General features: G+C 35.8%; 1 protein-coding gene across 1 annotated transcript in view; it reads left to right on the plus strand.

Moving 5' to 3' along the window:
- The first annotated feature begins 879 nt into the window (after positions 1 to 879).
- LOC145694468 (phospholipase B1, membrane-associated-like) overlaps positions 880 to 16,952 on the plus strand; it is a 57,192-nt gene continuing 41,119 nt past the window's right edge. Inside the window, exons 1-2 of the mRNA XM_081770766.1 lie at positions 880 to 998; positions 13,244 to 13,408. Of these exons, the coding sequence (XP_081626892.1) occupies positions 13,262 to 13,408 (147 nt within the window). The 5' untranslated portion in view covers positions 880 to 998; positions 13,244 to 13,261. The remainder of the gene's footprint in view (positions 999 to 13,243; positions 13,409 to 16,952) is intronic.

Here is a 16,952-nt window from a genome sequence, read left to right on the forward strand (position 1 = left end):
TTAACAAATGTAGCCGAAGAATTTAAACAACTGATGTGATTCTTGTAGTCTCAGTTAAAGTGTGCAGATTTATATAGACCTAATATATTTAGTACTCAAAGTCTCTGTGTTTGTTTATGAAAATATTGAATCTGTATAATTCTATCGTGATTAACTGCAATAGCTACTTATTCTTTTGTTGTTTTTTGTGTACTAATTTTCCGGGGAAAGCCCCCAGGCACTTCCTTTTATTAGGAGGGGATATTCCATATAAGCGAAAGCCTCGGATAGACGGCGTCCTCCCAGAGTATGTGACCGCGCCCTTTTTACATAGCCAGTCCACCCCTGCTACTGTCTTCTGCATTTCAATATGTAAAAGTTTGTATGTCTCTTCTTAGTTAACAATTCTTATTTCTGTTAACAATGAAGATATTCGATTGGCCTTCCAATAAATCTCCATTTAATAGCATAATTTTTAAATTCTATTCTCCAAATGTCAATGCATATTTACTCGGGACATTTAATGTTCCTGCAGACAAAATTGTCTCTATCTTCCGAAAGTACTTTGTACAAATGACGAAGAGATCTCAACGATATACAGCCCAAAAAAATCATAAAGACTTGGGTTCTTATATATTTAGCGATATATCAGTTGTTTCAAGAAGAAATGAACGATGAAAGATAACATACAGTTACCTGCTACACAGTTATAGAAAGTGAAACCTTTTCATTACTGTATTTGTCTTTCCTTGTCCAGTTGCCGACTCGAGTGAACATCTGCAACTTTTAAAGACTTTAATGTTTAGAAACTTAATTTCTGCCCTTGCGTCAAAAATAAATCATGTTCAAGTACATTAACCTTTTGCTAACACGGAAATCTTCACTTTCACCAGACAGGTAAGTACTATTTGTATGTTTATGTTCGTAAATTTCCGAAAAGCGTTTGTAAACCTATTACAGATGTCGAGACCTGTTTGATAGAAACAAACATCAGGGTTCGTACGGGCTATAGAAAACTGGTAAGTTTCCGTTTCTCAATTCCCTAGCATAACTAACTGAATAATTTATTCAAAATTACTTGTAACTAAAGTGGCAAAAAATACATTAGTGCTATAGATATAATATGAAGATGATTCTAGATCTTAAACTCTTATACTTTTGCTATAGAATCAAATTCAGGGCTGTTTATATAATAGTGTTCTCTCTAGAAGATGATCCAATTCTTCAGTGGCTATGTAGTCGACGTACGGATCTTTGGCGTTAAAAGGGAAAACTGTAGCTAAGTAGTACAGCTCTAATCTCTGTTGCGAGAGGTTTGTGTTTCAACCCCAGGTTGTGTGAGTTTGTGACGGATAATATCGTGTCCGTGGGGTTTCTGAAGGTTCTATTTCCTTCCAAACGCTCATTCCACGAATTCTTTCATAATTATTCAATTCCATTAATTACCCATCTTCTTTAATGTAAAGAGCATAACCGTCAACGTTAAAACTAAAAATTTCGTTGTTACAAACACAGATTCTATTCCTTGTGGAAGATAATGTAGTTTGGATACCGCGTTAAGCTGTAGGTTCATGTTTCATATAGCCTCGTTGGTCAAAACGAAGTTAAGCTCCAATGAAACAAACCTACACATGCAACATGAGTTTAAAGATTTTCGTAAATTTATGGAAAACTATTACATTAATATACTGTATATCCCTGGTTCAATCCCAGCTCGCGCCGTGTGGACTTTGTGGTGGACAAACACCGTGCCCGTGGGTTTTCTCGGGGCTCTCCTGTGTCCTCCCACTTTCTTCATTCCACCATTTCATTCATTTCTCATAATCACCGTCTCCTTTAACCTAACTGGCATAAGCGTGTGACGTAAAACTTAAAGATTTCATTATATATATATATATATATATATATATATATATATATATATATATATATATATATATATATATATATATATATATATATATATATATATATATATATTGCAAACACGTCCGCTAGGTTTTTATTATTATCTGTTTCAACCTGCGGGGCTTCTGTATTTCGTAAAATTCTAGATTTGAAGCAAGACAGCACAGTCTGGTCATTTGAATTGTCCGAGACTCAGAAAAAAAAAAGACAGTTTCTATCCGACGTCATGGAAAGTGATACTCATATTTAGGGACCTTGTTTTGGTAACATTGACATGGCTGACAGATAAGGTTGCCAGATATCAAGCTTTTAGCCTGACCGTCAGGTTTCGAAAGACCAAAATTGATGTCCTCCTTTATAAGTCAATTGAACGCATTTCGTTCTCCTTTCAACCTTAAAAACATTTCTCGTTAAATATTGAAAATCTTAACATGGCTGAATTCTATGAAGAATCTTGGTTTGCTACGGAAATAACGTCTGATAAGCTAAAGCAAGTTCTTTTATCAAACGAAAAAAAGTGTATAGCCCCTTACATTTTTTTTTATATCCAATTGCAATGCTGAATGGGAGAGAATGTTTTTAAGAGTAAAATCTTTGTCAAGAGACACTATAGTCTCAACTATAGACTCAATGTTGATATAGTGAAAGCAAAATTTTACAAATGATGGACAACGTGGTGAAAAAGAATCTGAAACAGGTTTGTATGTTACAATGTATAGCAAGTTTATAAGTGACAAATCCAGTGGCGTATTTAAGGGGGGCTTTCGGGCTTAAGCCCCCCTTGAAATTATATTTACTGTATTAAAGTAAATGAAGTTTCACATTACTTGCAGAATTTTCACATTTCCAGGAATAAAGTTAGCAAAGTCCCTTCCAAAACAAATCGTAAATACGACACTAGAGAAGACTCTAATGGATGCAGCTCAAAAATGACACAAAATATCACTAAATCTGCTTCAATTTAATGAGTCACAAGTATATACAAATTTCTTTCTATATCAGCAGTGTATAGCAAAATTCACTAAGCGAGGAGAAAAATTCACCAAAATTAAATTCAAATCGATTCCGACTACACGCCATTTTTGTGAATGTGTACTAATATGATAAAACTTTATTTTTCGTAATATCTTCTTAAAGGAGAAGGGCTAAAACCAGAAAAAAATCTTTGCCTATCTCACTGATTTATATTAGTTTTGTTGAACTCCTTCGTGGCTAAGCCGCTAGCCTTTGGCGAGGGAGACCCGGATTCGATTCTCGCGGAAACTCTTGTGATTCGGATCCCACGTTAAACTCTAGGTCCACGTCTTATATGACTTCACAGCTGAAAAGGACACTAAACGAAATAAATAATTCAATATATTACCTTAGTTATTCTTTAGAAAATTAATATATTTTTAATATAATACTACAACAAGGTTTCTACAAATAAATATAGACAATTGCGGAAGATTTTCGTGGTAAGGGAGAAAGTGTCCTGCTTTTTGATTTTGTAAGTCTAGTAACTCTCCTCACAGCTGACACGTGCCTTGCTAATGGTGTAGCTTTGCTGGCAAGGAGTAAACTTACCTCCAAAGCTTTAAAACACATAACAAATGAAACTGTTCAGGACAAACTTTCAATTTCATTTGTTGGTTGAGTAGCGATCCAGTTTGTCTTTTATTTTAAAGCAGTTATCCTCAAGCTGGGGGTTATGAGCTACTAAATGAAATAAACTACTTTCGTAATCTAATATATAAAAATGAAACTGATCTTGTTTGCGATCGGATTTTTGGGTCGCTGGTTCGATCCCCGGCCAAGTAATTTGTGGTGGACAATATCGTGTACATGGGTTTTCTCAGAGTACTCCCGTTTCCTCTCACTTTATCATTCCACCAAATCCTTCATAACCATTCATTTGTTTAATCGTCGTCTCCCTTAATTTAAAAGGTATAATCGTGAGACGTTAAACTTAAATATTTCATTTCGTTTGTGATCGGATCATTGAAAAATGGCTGAATCGATTGAAATGAATTTTCTAACAGCTAGTACCTACTTCGAGCTAGAGGTCTGCTCCGAGCCCGTAGGCCTAAGCCAGACCCTACCCACGGGCCGGGCTCGGGCTACAAAGCATATATCACTTCGGGCCCGGGCCTGGCTCGGGCAGTAAACTTTTAAATATACAACCATATTTCTCGGGCCTAACTTAGTAAATATACTGTACAGTGATATTTATTGGACCATTCTTTCTGGAGAACTTTTAAAAAGCACAACTGCAAAATTGAACCTCTAATTGGTGTAAATAAAAATATAATGTTGCGTTAATTATTAAGTTTCTGTAATTCGGGCTTATTTGATTATCACATAAGCTCGGGCCGGGCTCGGGCCTAAATGCTAAAACATATTTTGAACTCGGGTCGGGCTTTCTCATTATAAATTTACAGGCCGGGTCGGGTTCGGGCTAAAAATTCCAGTCCGTGCAAATCTCTACCTCGAGCTAGGCTTTTATGACATCACTTTGCTTCAAGGTTGCATCCTTAAAAGGGTGCAGGAAAGAAATTCCACTTAAAAATAATTCAACGCTGCATCTCAAATTACAAAAATGAAAAATGAAGTGAAATCTTTCACTTTAATGCCCTATGACTATGTCCTTAAGGCTAAGGGATGATTGTAGCAAGTGAATGATGATGGAAGAATGGGTGAAATGAAATGTGGGAGGAAACGGGAGTACTACGAGAAAACCCTCGGACACGATGTTGATCACCACAAATTTACTTGGCCGGAGATCGAACCATCTCACGCACCAAAGGTAAACGCTCTACAACTGAGCTACCGTGCCCTCTATCTCAAATTGCAAAAGGGATCAGATCAAGGAGCAGCAAGGAATATGGGCGTGAAGTACGTATGCAACAGGTTTTACAAAGGGAGCAGCACCAGGTAAACAAGGTTGGGTGCCACTATTTTATAGCAATTTGCCTATTTGATCTGAATCATTTGAAATGTAAGTATAACAAATATTTGCATTTTACCAGAACAAATCAACTAATTGTTCAATTGTATTTTTCAATAGCGTTACAGTATAGTGAAAACAAACTGTCCAACGATAAAATATACAAGGCAGTTAAACAATGTTCCGAGGGAGCACACTTAGTATTCCGAGGGGCCTACTGGTACTATTCTATTTATTATTATTATATTATAGACGTATTATTTTGGTCTCCTCCGGGGGGAGGGCAGTCTCCGAGCTCCAGGGGTGCAGTGCCCCTTAAAAACATGTATCGAAGAAACCTTTGATACAAGGTGCGTACCAAAATTATGTGTCAATTTTCCAAATTCCTGCAGTCTTCAGTTTTCGAGTTACATATTCCTGTCAGCTTTCGTCATAATTCCCATCCACTTCTGCACATCGTTGTAATCTGTGTATCTCATTATGAAAAGAATCTGAGAAGTGTTATCGTGTAGTATGTTTTAGACACTGGATATACTACACTTCCAAGGATATACTACACTTCCAGTTAAAATATCACTTCCAAGGATACTTTTGGATTGAAAACATCCGTTTCGCAATGAATACATTAGTTTTGAAAATGGACAAAGGTTAGTGGTGAATAGTTCCTGGGAGCAGAATGTATGAAAGATCACTTCGATATCCTTATGCTGTAAAAAGCTTTCTTTTTATCCGGTAGACCATCTTCTCTCTATCTAGCTGTCGATGAACCTACCATGAACTGACTTTGGCAACTTCGGTAAATACTTTCCGCAATGCAGAGAGAGATTCCTTTAGGGTTACAGAGTGACATCAACTTTTGCCTTTTCGAGATCCGCTCAATAATCTCTGGTAATGGACTTCACACAGAGTAAACCAATAGTAAATGTAGGCAAATCTTGAATTCAAGACTCGCCCAATGCAAAAGTATGTTAGTAGTACTCGCAGTGAATGGCATAAAATTTGGATTTATTAAAATAAGAATATTGCACATATCGAAATAGTGAAAACATAATTATACGACTAGAAACGTCTTACACTGAAATGTTATAAAGTTACAAAGAAAAAGGTTACTGAAAAAACAGAATTAAGTACCGGTAACAGAAATTCTCACATAAAATTGGTATAAACCCTAAAATTAAGTTACACAAGTCACTAATCACATCTAAATTAATTAAACGTAAGGCGACACCACTTTGCTTTCTTCGATTTAGCAACGTGCTCATTAGGAAAAAAATATATTGTCAGTAGCGTAGGCAGAATATTGTTAAGGGGACTTCGAAGCAATAAATGTTATTTTCCTTTCAGGATAAGCGTGGGTAACGTAGCGTGAAGTTTCGAAATAGGTAAGCTGAAATAATTCTCGGAAAGTGATGATTCATGCAATACCTTCTTTTGTAGTTGACTATACCATGCAAGAAAATATATAACAATGCTTCTTTTTCAAATAGAATATTACTGCTTCAAATAAACATGTAAAAACTGATTTCTATAAACTGTTCACCATTCAAACACAAACTCAAGTTTTACACCTCACTTATGACAACAAATATCTACGTTCTAATACAGGATTTGTAGTATTGCAGAATAGCGCACAATAAATTATGCCATTGTATTACGACAAGAAGTGTCCGTTCTTCGCACGGGAGATATGAAGTTTAATGAAAAGGAAACCAGAATTTTAAATATCGTAGGAATTTCCCTATGCAGTAGTGGAATTGTCGAAAACGATGAAACAAGTGTTCCCTGATTTTTAATGAAAAGTTAAAAGAGCGAATTCAAAGGAACGGAAATATTAATATTACAAAGATTGACCCTTTTCCCTCTTTGGACAATGCAATCATGTACTTCCTTATTTTTAATTAAGGGTTAATATACCGAATTTCACATCACCAACTTACGCAAAATTACACATTTTGCATTTTCTGAGTAAAGAAACATAAATTTGAATGTTATAGAAACGGTCTCCATTCTTTACTTAAGGAACGGAATTTTCGAAAAAGCTGAAACATGTATTCCCTTTTTTTAAATTAATAGTTTATATACAGAATTTGACACCTCTAACTTAAGCAAATCCTCACATTGCGCACTCTCTAAACAAAAAGTCGAAATTTGAATATTAAAGAAATTGAATGGGGTTTTCGAAAATGCTGAAGTTGTTTCTGTTGTGAGGAATTTACGTACTAAGTTTTATCTCTCTAACTTCAGGGATTCATGAGATACGGTACACTACTCTTGCCAAATCCATTGCAATTTACTTTTCTTTTATGATACGTATTAAAAAAAAAAAAAAAAACTTCTTATTGTCTGCTTTCGAGACAAATAGTTTTCTGTTCACATTTCACGTTTCATAGAATAGTATGTTTTAGGCCTATTTCTCAAAACTATTAGTGGAGGGACGGTGGCTCAGTGGTAAAGAGCTCAGCTTTGATGCGTGGGGTTCCTGATTCTATACCCAGTGAAGTAAGTTTGTAGTGGACAGCATCATGTGCGTTGTTTTCTCGGGGTATTCCCGTTTCCTCCCAATTTCTCAATCCACCAATTCCTCCGCCTTAATTAACGTCTACCTTAGCCTAAAGGACGTGGACCGTTAAACTGAAAGATTTCATTTCATTTTCGAAACTATTAGTTTTGTAATAATAGTGTGACTTTTTAAAATCAAATATTTTACAGTTTCATGTATATAAAATGGAATTATGTCATATTAGAGGTATTTAGCATTAGTAGTTAGAAATGGCTTTTACTATTATTCTGGTGTTTCTACCTCATTACAATTTACGATTTACAAACAAATATTACAAGACTAATAGCTTTGAGAAATATAGTAAGTCCCCGGACGTTAATGAGTGAATAGACCTAGATACGCATCGATGGAAATGGCTGCCTTGACATTGACTACAAAAGAAATAAATGATACTTCATTTATGTATTAATAGTATCCATAATAACATTATTTTTTATTATTATTTTGTGCCTTTTCTGTCAGAACAGTAGTAGCACTTCAGATTTTGCCAAGGAGGGAGTAACATTGTCAATTGACACAAGAGTTTCAAGGGTTTTTTTTTTTTTTTTTTTTTTTTTAAGTATAGACGCTACAATTTGTTAAAATGAATAAATGTGTTTCTTAGAGGAGAAGCAATTGCCTCCGGACCCTCCCCAAATGACGTGTCAGCATTTAGATGTTACAAAATGCGAATGGTATAGTATTTAAAAAAAGGAAAAAAAAAAAGAATACATTTTTCATATCTCTGCGATGAAGCTCAAAAATAGTGCTAAATCAAAGTAAATCTCACACTTCCTCTTCTAAACGCTATGCCTTGATGTGTCTCTCGTTTATCAAGTTTCGTGAAAGGCCAACCTTGTGCAACTTCACGTGCCTTTGTCAGTTCACTTCGAATTTTGTATATTCAGTATTGCCAATAGTAAGGACAGGTTCCTTGATGAGGACATTTAAACATTTTTGCTAACTGTGTGGACGTAAGGACGGATTTCGAAAGTGTCTAGATATATAGGGAATTGAAACTAGTGAGTAGCGGGAAAACGCTTTTGAAAATGCTGCATGACCTTTAAGAAGAAGAAGAAGTAATAATTGGTATCAGCAATTTGTGTTGTATTTTGTTTGTGCATGATACGGATTCAGATATCGAAGTTTCTGTGATTAAGCCCGGTTGTGTAATTTAGTGAATTGAGTTATCCGCACAGTTATAGTTAGTAAGGGATACTCAATTAAATATCTCAGGAGATAATGAAGGCATCTGTGGTAATTGTAATAATACCAAGACGGGTAATAAGGAGTTTGAATGACCCAAGTTGAGCGTTAGGCTTATCATTTGGATCAGTGGTTGTTATCCAAGATATCCAGTTGTCCTGGGAAATTGTAACAATACAGATATTCAATTTCTTGTTGCCGCCATCAATACGAACCTACACGGAGTATACTTACAGTAGAAAACGTAGGTATTAAAAAAAACCTAATGACTGAAAATAAAGTGCAATGAAATGCCATATTGGTAGTATTAATTAATTAATGTCACCGTGTTTCACACTATTCTGACAAACTGTAATTTTAACCTTTGTTACCAACCCTGGTTTCAATCGATTCAGATTCTGACTTCCGAGTACCGTAGAATTTGAGTAGAATTGTAATGAATTTCCTCTGTTTTGAATATATTGAGCCAACAGCTAATGTCCAACAATACCTTTCTCCAACAATTTGCTAACCAAACCCACCCTTCTGTAACGGAGGCCCAACGATTTGTACTACTTGGGAAAAAGACGGTGCAGTTTTACTATTCGGATCCACAGATTGTAAAACTTACATAAAAATTTGGGCATCTTTAATTGGCCCATTTTTTGTCGAGAACAAAACCCAACCAACCCCTACGGGGCTTCTAACCCCTTCCTACTACTATTATTAGGTCTACTACTACTACTTATTGTATATTATGGATCCGTATAGTAAAGCTGTACGAAAAAGACATTTGTGACAGGATCCTAAACCCATATGATATTAACTTCTCTTCTACTGAAACCGGAAGTAGTGAAAATTAGTACAACATATAGTTTCAATATTATTTCTATATAAAAATAATTGTAAGGCAAACCTAGAAATTGAGCTTCTTCGTGGTTAAGCGGTTAGCGTACGCGTCTTTGGCATGGGAGACCCGGGTTCGATTCCCGGCGGAAGCTCTTGTGGTTCGGATTCCACGTTAATATATATGTGCCGTCCCATATCCCCTCGCTGTTGAAAGGGATGTTAAACTCTCAACTCAATCAAATCTAAAAATTGTTATTTTGATATGGATTTGGAAGAACATTTTAGATTTCTAATATTATCCAGCTAATGCAACCGAGAATTTTGGATCTACTACTTCCGGTTTTTAGTGTTGAATTCATATACGAGGAGTGATCAGAAAGTAAAGTTACAAAGCCTGCAGTGAAACGTGTATATATTATTTCATACAACCAATACAGCCAACAGACAATACATAGATTAGAGTATTTTTCGGCATAGTTTCCTTGTCGGTTGAGGCACTTGTTGTATCGTGGGATGAGTTTGAAGATTCCCTCCTAGTAAAAATCCTGTAATAGCGTGTTCAGCGACGTTGTTATAAAGTATTTCACCTCCTAGTCTGAAGCGAAGCGACGACCTCCTAGGTGTTCCTTCAAGTGAGGTAACAGGGAAAGTCGTTTGGAGAGTGGTCCGGGCTGTAGGGAGGTTGGTTGATGATGTCCCAGCGAAACTGTTTCAACAGCGTAGTGGTCTTGTGCTAACGTTTTCTATACCAGCTACAAACTTTCGACTCCATTCTACGACGTACTGATGAGACATTACAGCTTCTCCGTAAACCTCTATTAACTGCCGGTGAGTTTTAGCCGCGGTTACATGTTTCGCCCACAGAAATCGAATAACTGAGCGAGCTTCTTCGCGAGATCAGATTTCCAAACTAGTTGCCATTTGTCTTTACCTAAACAAGCGCCGTAGGTGGCGGGTGCTGAAACTCTACACAGTTGCCAACTTCATGTATTAACCTCATGCCGTAAACGTCAGTGGACCACCGCTGGGCAACTAGCAACATCTCGTCAAAAATTGGCGGCCCTGCAGCGACAATCCGCGGTGGCCCCACTTCCGTTTTGAAAATTATACAATCAGCGGCCCACCAGTGGCAGAGACGCGACAAAACGCCAATGAACCACAAAATTACTCCCCCCAATATATGTTAAATAGCCTATATGCGTGATTTGTTTACATTAAGGTGAGTCTAACTGAACACTAAAAGAAGTTTTTAAAAAGCTACCCTGGGGTGGGCTCGAACCATCAACGTTATGATTACTAGGCGCGTGTTTTTTCCGACTTCGATACGGAGACATTGAAAAAAAAGCATAAATCGTTAAGGTCCTTTTAATTTGGCTAATTAGGGCTCGTTTAACCTTGCATATTCGGCGATAACCGTTTGGGATCAGATAAAATGCGTTCAACATCTAATTTTATAACAAAATGACGTGTGTCTATTTACTTTATTTCATAGTTCTCCCATATTTACTTAATAACGATCGGTGACAGTTGCCATCTAAATTCATACAATTCTACGGACTCATCTCAAGATTTTTCACTTTATGATGTAGAAGCAGGGGTTACTCTTGATCCCTAGAGCTCACTTTAAGAACGGTACGTCAGGAAACAATAATTTATAATAAAAACCGCATGTGCATGACTAGTGATGGTTCGTTTTTTTTTTTTACTTATTATTATTATTATTATTCTCCGCGGCAAATCGAAGGAGCTCGGTCCAAAATAAAGTCTTCGCTTTTGCCCAGTGGTAACTTCAGCACCCCGACTCTAGATATCTGTTCCGACTTGACGAAACCCTGCCGCCAGTGGCACATCAGCTGCAATCCTTCAACGCGTCGCTATATCGACGATCGACATTTACCGGCAAGTGGTCCACTTGGTGTTGGGGACGTTTACGGCATGAGGAGTATTGCCGCACTCTCCTCATTCCTCTATAACAGGTGAAACTCCAGAAATATCGACCTTTAACCTTAGTCTTTGATCCTCCCTCGTAATTTGTAAGTCTACCGTAGTTTCACTACCTAAAACGAATCTCACCTCTTTCTTTTTTTTTATTTCTGATGACGTAAATTCTTCTTTTTTGTTTAAAAATTTTCAGTCTTACGAAGTATATTTTTGCGGGAGTATTTATCCGCAGAAAACTTCGCCGAACTGTTTCATGTACTTTTCTTTCGGGAAGGGATATAAGTTGATTGCTTTTCGAAATTGACTCCACATCTCTTAGTTAATGGCGTTGAACACCTATGCTGTCTTTATTTTATAACCCATTGATTTATGTGGGAAATTATTTTTCTGTTTTCGTTGAGCTTTAATGATGTGTTTTTCTTCATTGAGATATACTTTAAGTCTAGGTAAATATCTTTTGATTTCTCAAAATAAATTTCTGTTATGCAGAAATTAAAATTACATTTGATTAGTAAATATTAACTTTATGTATAATTAAAATTAATTTTCACGAAGTAAAGAACATTTAAAATAAATTTGAAGTTGGAATCAGTCAAATCGAATAATTAGAATTTGAGTTCCTTTTAAAGGAAACAGGAAAAATGTAGTTCCCTATATAAATTAATAGGCTATAAAAACAAAGATGGCGCAGGTATTCAACATCGTTAATTCCCCGCTTGAGTGTATTTTAATTAATGGCGGCTGTTGAGGGAAGTCACATCAGTAAAAATTTATCCCTTGCACTACCAACGAGGTACTTTGTGGCCACCACAGTTTTTTTTTATTTACTCTTCTAATCATTTCTTTAAAATTGTAAAAAAACAAATGTTATTGCTCAGCATGTTTAGCTAAAGCATATACATTACGATGATGCAAATTCAACGTTAGTGTGTCTCATAAAATTTGCTATTCTAAGTTGGTGGGCACAAAATAACCCCCTCCCCTTGTTAGTAGAAGATGTGACTGAGATTTAGAACTATCACCCCTAGATGGCAATATAATAAATAGCTGTATCCCGCCTTTTCTTAATTTCGCGGATAGTCTTATCCCCTGTACGGTTCACTTCAAACACTGTGTTAGTGTGTCTCATAAATTTGCCATTTTAAGTTAGTGGGCAGAAAGTACCGCTCTCCTCATTGATAGGAAATGTGACACATTTAGAAGTGTCACTTCTAGATGGCAGTATAATAAACAGATGTTAGTCTTATTCCATGTACTGAACTTATTGCAGATATTTGCGAGAGTTTCTAATTTGTTTCTTTTGCGAGATATATTTAATTTTAACAGATGGGTGCAAAATGACTCCCCCTCCCCCTTGGTAGTCCGAGTTACAAAAAATGCATAGGTAGTGCAAGGGTTAAGTGTTATCGGTGCAAACTAATGGGGGAAAAGCTTCATAGAGTTTCAGAAAGCTGCATACAGTAATTAATAATTTATAATAAGCTTTCTTACCTTAGCTTGCACCAATAAAATTTAAATATTTTCTAAAATGACGTCACTCAAGAGACGCCACTGTTATCAACCCTTTAGAGAAACATCTGAGTCCAACAATGGATACAATACACAGAAACAATCATCCAACTAATTAAGACACGCCTTTAATTGAGTCTACTACTTAGATTCAAAGGGACTATGTCGAAATGTGTTCTCGGATTTTATTTTTACTGCCTAGATCGGGAGAGAGAGGTTCATTCAGGGCTCCTCCTCTCGCTATGACTTTTTTTTTTTTTTTTAATTCCGTACTAATCTAGATTATATTGTAACAGAAAACTGTAGAGGAGTTGTACACTTCTTTCGTTGTAACTAGAACTAACAGCTTTATTACATATATGTTTCTTAATAAATATTATATGTTAGATTTTCTGTTCTTGTTACAGGTGATTCCAGAAAGCAAAATGGCTCCAATGTATATTTTAATACTCCTTACATTTAGTCTTCGAGGAACTGTTCAACGGAAGAAGTTTAGTTTCCTACCTGATAGCTTCATAAAAATTCTTCAGTCAAATCCGTTGAATTCCGAAGAAACACACTCTGAGAAATTTGTAAGTAGTTTATTTTTCGAATTATTAAAAGTTTATTAAAAGTGAAATGTTACAGGTTCTCCCATCTGTTGTGTTAAAACAGAAATGATACAAGACTGATAGTTTGCCTACTATCCACTAGATGGTAGCAGTTTCCAAATACGTTGCACTGAAGAAGCAATTATTAGTTAGAAAAGAATTAGAAAAGTAGCAATTCATGCCCACAGTAGTTTTATGCGCTATTTATACAAAATAAATCATTGCATCTTGTCGCAAACTGTATGATTAAATATATATATATATATATATATATATATATATATATATATATATATATATATATATATATATATATGTGTGTGTGTGTGTGTGTGTGTGTGATATGCTATGACTTTCTACTGTATAATTCTTTTTATAATTTTTTAGAGGTTATATGTCTTAAGAAGTTTAAAGAACTTTTGTCACCTACAAATCTTCGTCTAGAGAAAAAAGCTTAACTTTCAAAAGCCTGACCAATGTTGTGACAGAAAAATCCCTTTGAATAATGATATTGGTGTGTAATTGATTTTCATTTAAAAAGAAAATCCGTATCTTCTGCTTAGGATAAAGGCATATGTTTTAAACATAAAATACACAATTATAATTCTAACATTGATATATTTTTCATCATTGTAAAGAAGTAAATAATATCTTTATATTTTCGAAGTCGTAATTTTGATACTTTTATAGTTTTCGGTACCACGATAACAAATTACGGAATTACGTAATATTTCTTATCAAACGCATCATTTGGGGTGGCTCCGTGGTAGAGCGTTCACCTCTGGTGCTTGTGGTCCCGGGTTCGATCCCAGCCTCCGCCAAGTGAACTTTGTGTTGGACAAACATCGTGCTCGTGGGTTTTCTCGGGGTACTCCCGTTTCCTCCCACTTTCTTCATTTCACTCATCTCTCATCATCACTGTCTCCTTTAGCCTAACCGGCATAACCGTGGGACGTAAAACTAGAGATTTCATTTCATTTCATTTCATTTGGGTATTGCACGGGGAAACAGTTGAAGGGTGTGAACAGGTCTCTGTATGTACACTCATGTCCAAAATTATTGTCACATGATTATAAATATGTTGTTCTAGTAATATAATTTGATAACGAATTCGCCCGGTATTCCTTATAATGTTAGTATGTGTATAATCGCCAAAGACAAGTATGTATTAAATTTCATGTCAAAAGAGCAGTAAATAAGAACAATAAAACGAAAATAAAATTTTCTTGTCCATTTAGTTACATTTTATTTTACTCATTATGATTTTCGTATTTATAATACTTTTTCTATGAAATTTATCACAAATATAAATTCCCTGATTATACACATAATATAAGTATTAAAAATACTCTTCAAAATTATCAAATCATATTCTTACAAGACAGCTATAGATATGCGACAATAATTTTGGACATGAGTGTACTTTCAGTTTTGTCAGGGAGCGGTGCGTACAAAATTGGTACTTTTTATGTATTCTCACTTGAACTCCCTATGTCAGCATGAACTTTGTACAGCTGTGCAAATTGTTTCGAGCAGCTCTTGAAAGTTCCATCAAAAAAGCACTGCTGGCTGTACCTCACAAGGGAAGTTCAGGATAAAGCACTCGCCTGCAGAGAAACTAAGCATGCCATCTGAAGTCGCAATTCATGCTGATTATAACAAGCTAATAAAATTCCTGTACGGTTGAGAACGGTTCGAGATATTTAACTTGGAAGTTTATATGAGAAAATGAGGATATACGCATTTATACGCGTTAAGTACAACGTAATTAGTAACGAATATTGACATACGAATTGAAAGCTATCGGGAGTAACAGAAAAAAAGTGTTTCGCAATAACTAACGGGTTTGTTAGATACAATTAGTCATTACATTGTTCACAATAATCATAGGTTAGACATGAAAATTGATCACTGTTGTTCTTCTGTTTTATGAAGAAATGACACAGGCAAAATACTCCCTTGCACTATGAACATTTTATATGTGCAATTGTGTTGCATCCGTCAAGAGAACAGTTCGCAGAACCAAAGCAAAAAGCAAATTCCACAAGTGATTCAAAAGTTATAGGCCTATAATTTGTTCGTAACCTGCCTTGGAGAACGCAAACTGAAACAATCCAATATATCGCGGTGATCGGAAGTGATTCGTATGGGCACGAACTTTATTTGATTGTTTCGTTGGTACATTATAACGTCCAGATGAAGAAGATTCATACTAGGTACAAATCTCCTGCCATAATCTTTGATTGATCGGAATCAGTGTTGGGAAGTAACGTAACGCAAGTAACGCGTTACATTTTAAGTAAAGTTTCCTAGTAACGCGTTACATTTTTTCCAAAGTAACTGTAACGGTAACGCGTTACAAATTTTGAAGTAACGTACCTAGTTTGCGTTACTTTCTTCGCGTTACATTTCGGATGAATAACTACAATATATGTATATTTTTTTCGGAAACAAATGTTTCTTTCCTGTAAGTGAATTTCTCAGAATGAAATAATCGAGCATGAACTACGTATGTCAGTGACCGACAGTTACAAACACACAGAGAAACATAAGTTCGTAGTGCCACTTGCTGCTTCTTGAAGATGAGGACAGCCTTAGGGAAATCACGTGTACTGAATGCAAGCACCTGGAAGATTTTGTCGTAGATTTTGACAGCTCCAAATCAATACATTCAGTGAGTGAACTAGGAGTGCAATGATACCGGTAGCCTATTTTACTTTGATTGGTGTTGTTTTTTATAAAGATGGAGAACGAAAATATTTTACCGTTCGACCATTTCAAAGAATACTTTTTTCTTAAAAGCTAAGAATGATGGTGGACAGAACTTAAAAGTAAAGTGCCTGAAGTGCCCCGGCGGAAAATATTTATCAACAACTAGGGTGCCGTAATTAACGATTTACAGTAAGAGATTAATATGAATAAACTGTGTTCTGATGAGCAGGCCTACTTTATTACTAGAAAATAGTTTGCTGATGGTATGTAATATTGGAGTTCTTTCAGATCAGTTTGCTTATCCTAGAGTCCCGTTGATTATAGAGTAGTGTAATGTTTCTCTATATTCTTTAATTTTAATTTTACATAACAACCTTATTATTATTATATAATTAGTTTAGCAGAATAATAATAAACAACCATTTTTTTCTAACGCATAGGGATGAGCACGAGTCAAGCTAAAACTCAACTCGACTCGAATTCAAGTCGAGTTTCGAGTCAACTCAAAGGTAATATCCTTGAGTCGAGTTCCGAGCCGATTCAGTTTTTCGCGTCGAGTTTCGAGTCCAGTCGAGTTTGATAAATGGCTCGTTCGTTTTAACTCGTCTTGAAATCATGGCCTGATTACACTGGACAACGAAAGCCATGAGAAATGTAAGCTAAACAGTAATATGGAATACTTTTAGTGTTGCTCACGAGAGAGGACACTGCTTGCATCTCGTCGCGTCTCGATAGCGAGACCAGAAAAGAATTTTATAACAAGCTCAGCTCGGCTCGGCTCAACTGAGAAGATGGCTCCGGCCGGCTCATTTGG

Source organism: Thermobia domestica, chromosome 1 (assembly GCF_964235325.1).
Source record: "Thermobia domestica chromosome 1, izTheDome1.hap1.1, whole genome shotgun sequence".
In the NCBI taxonomy this organism is placed as follows: domain Eukaryota; kingdom Metazoa; phylum Arthropoda; class Insecta; order Zygentoma; family Lepismatidae; genus Thermobia; species Thermobia domestica.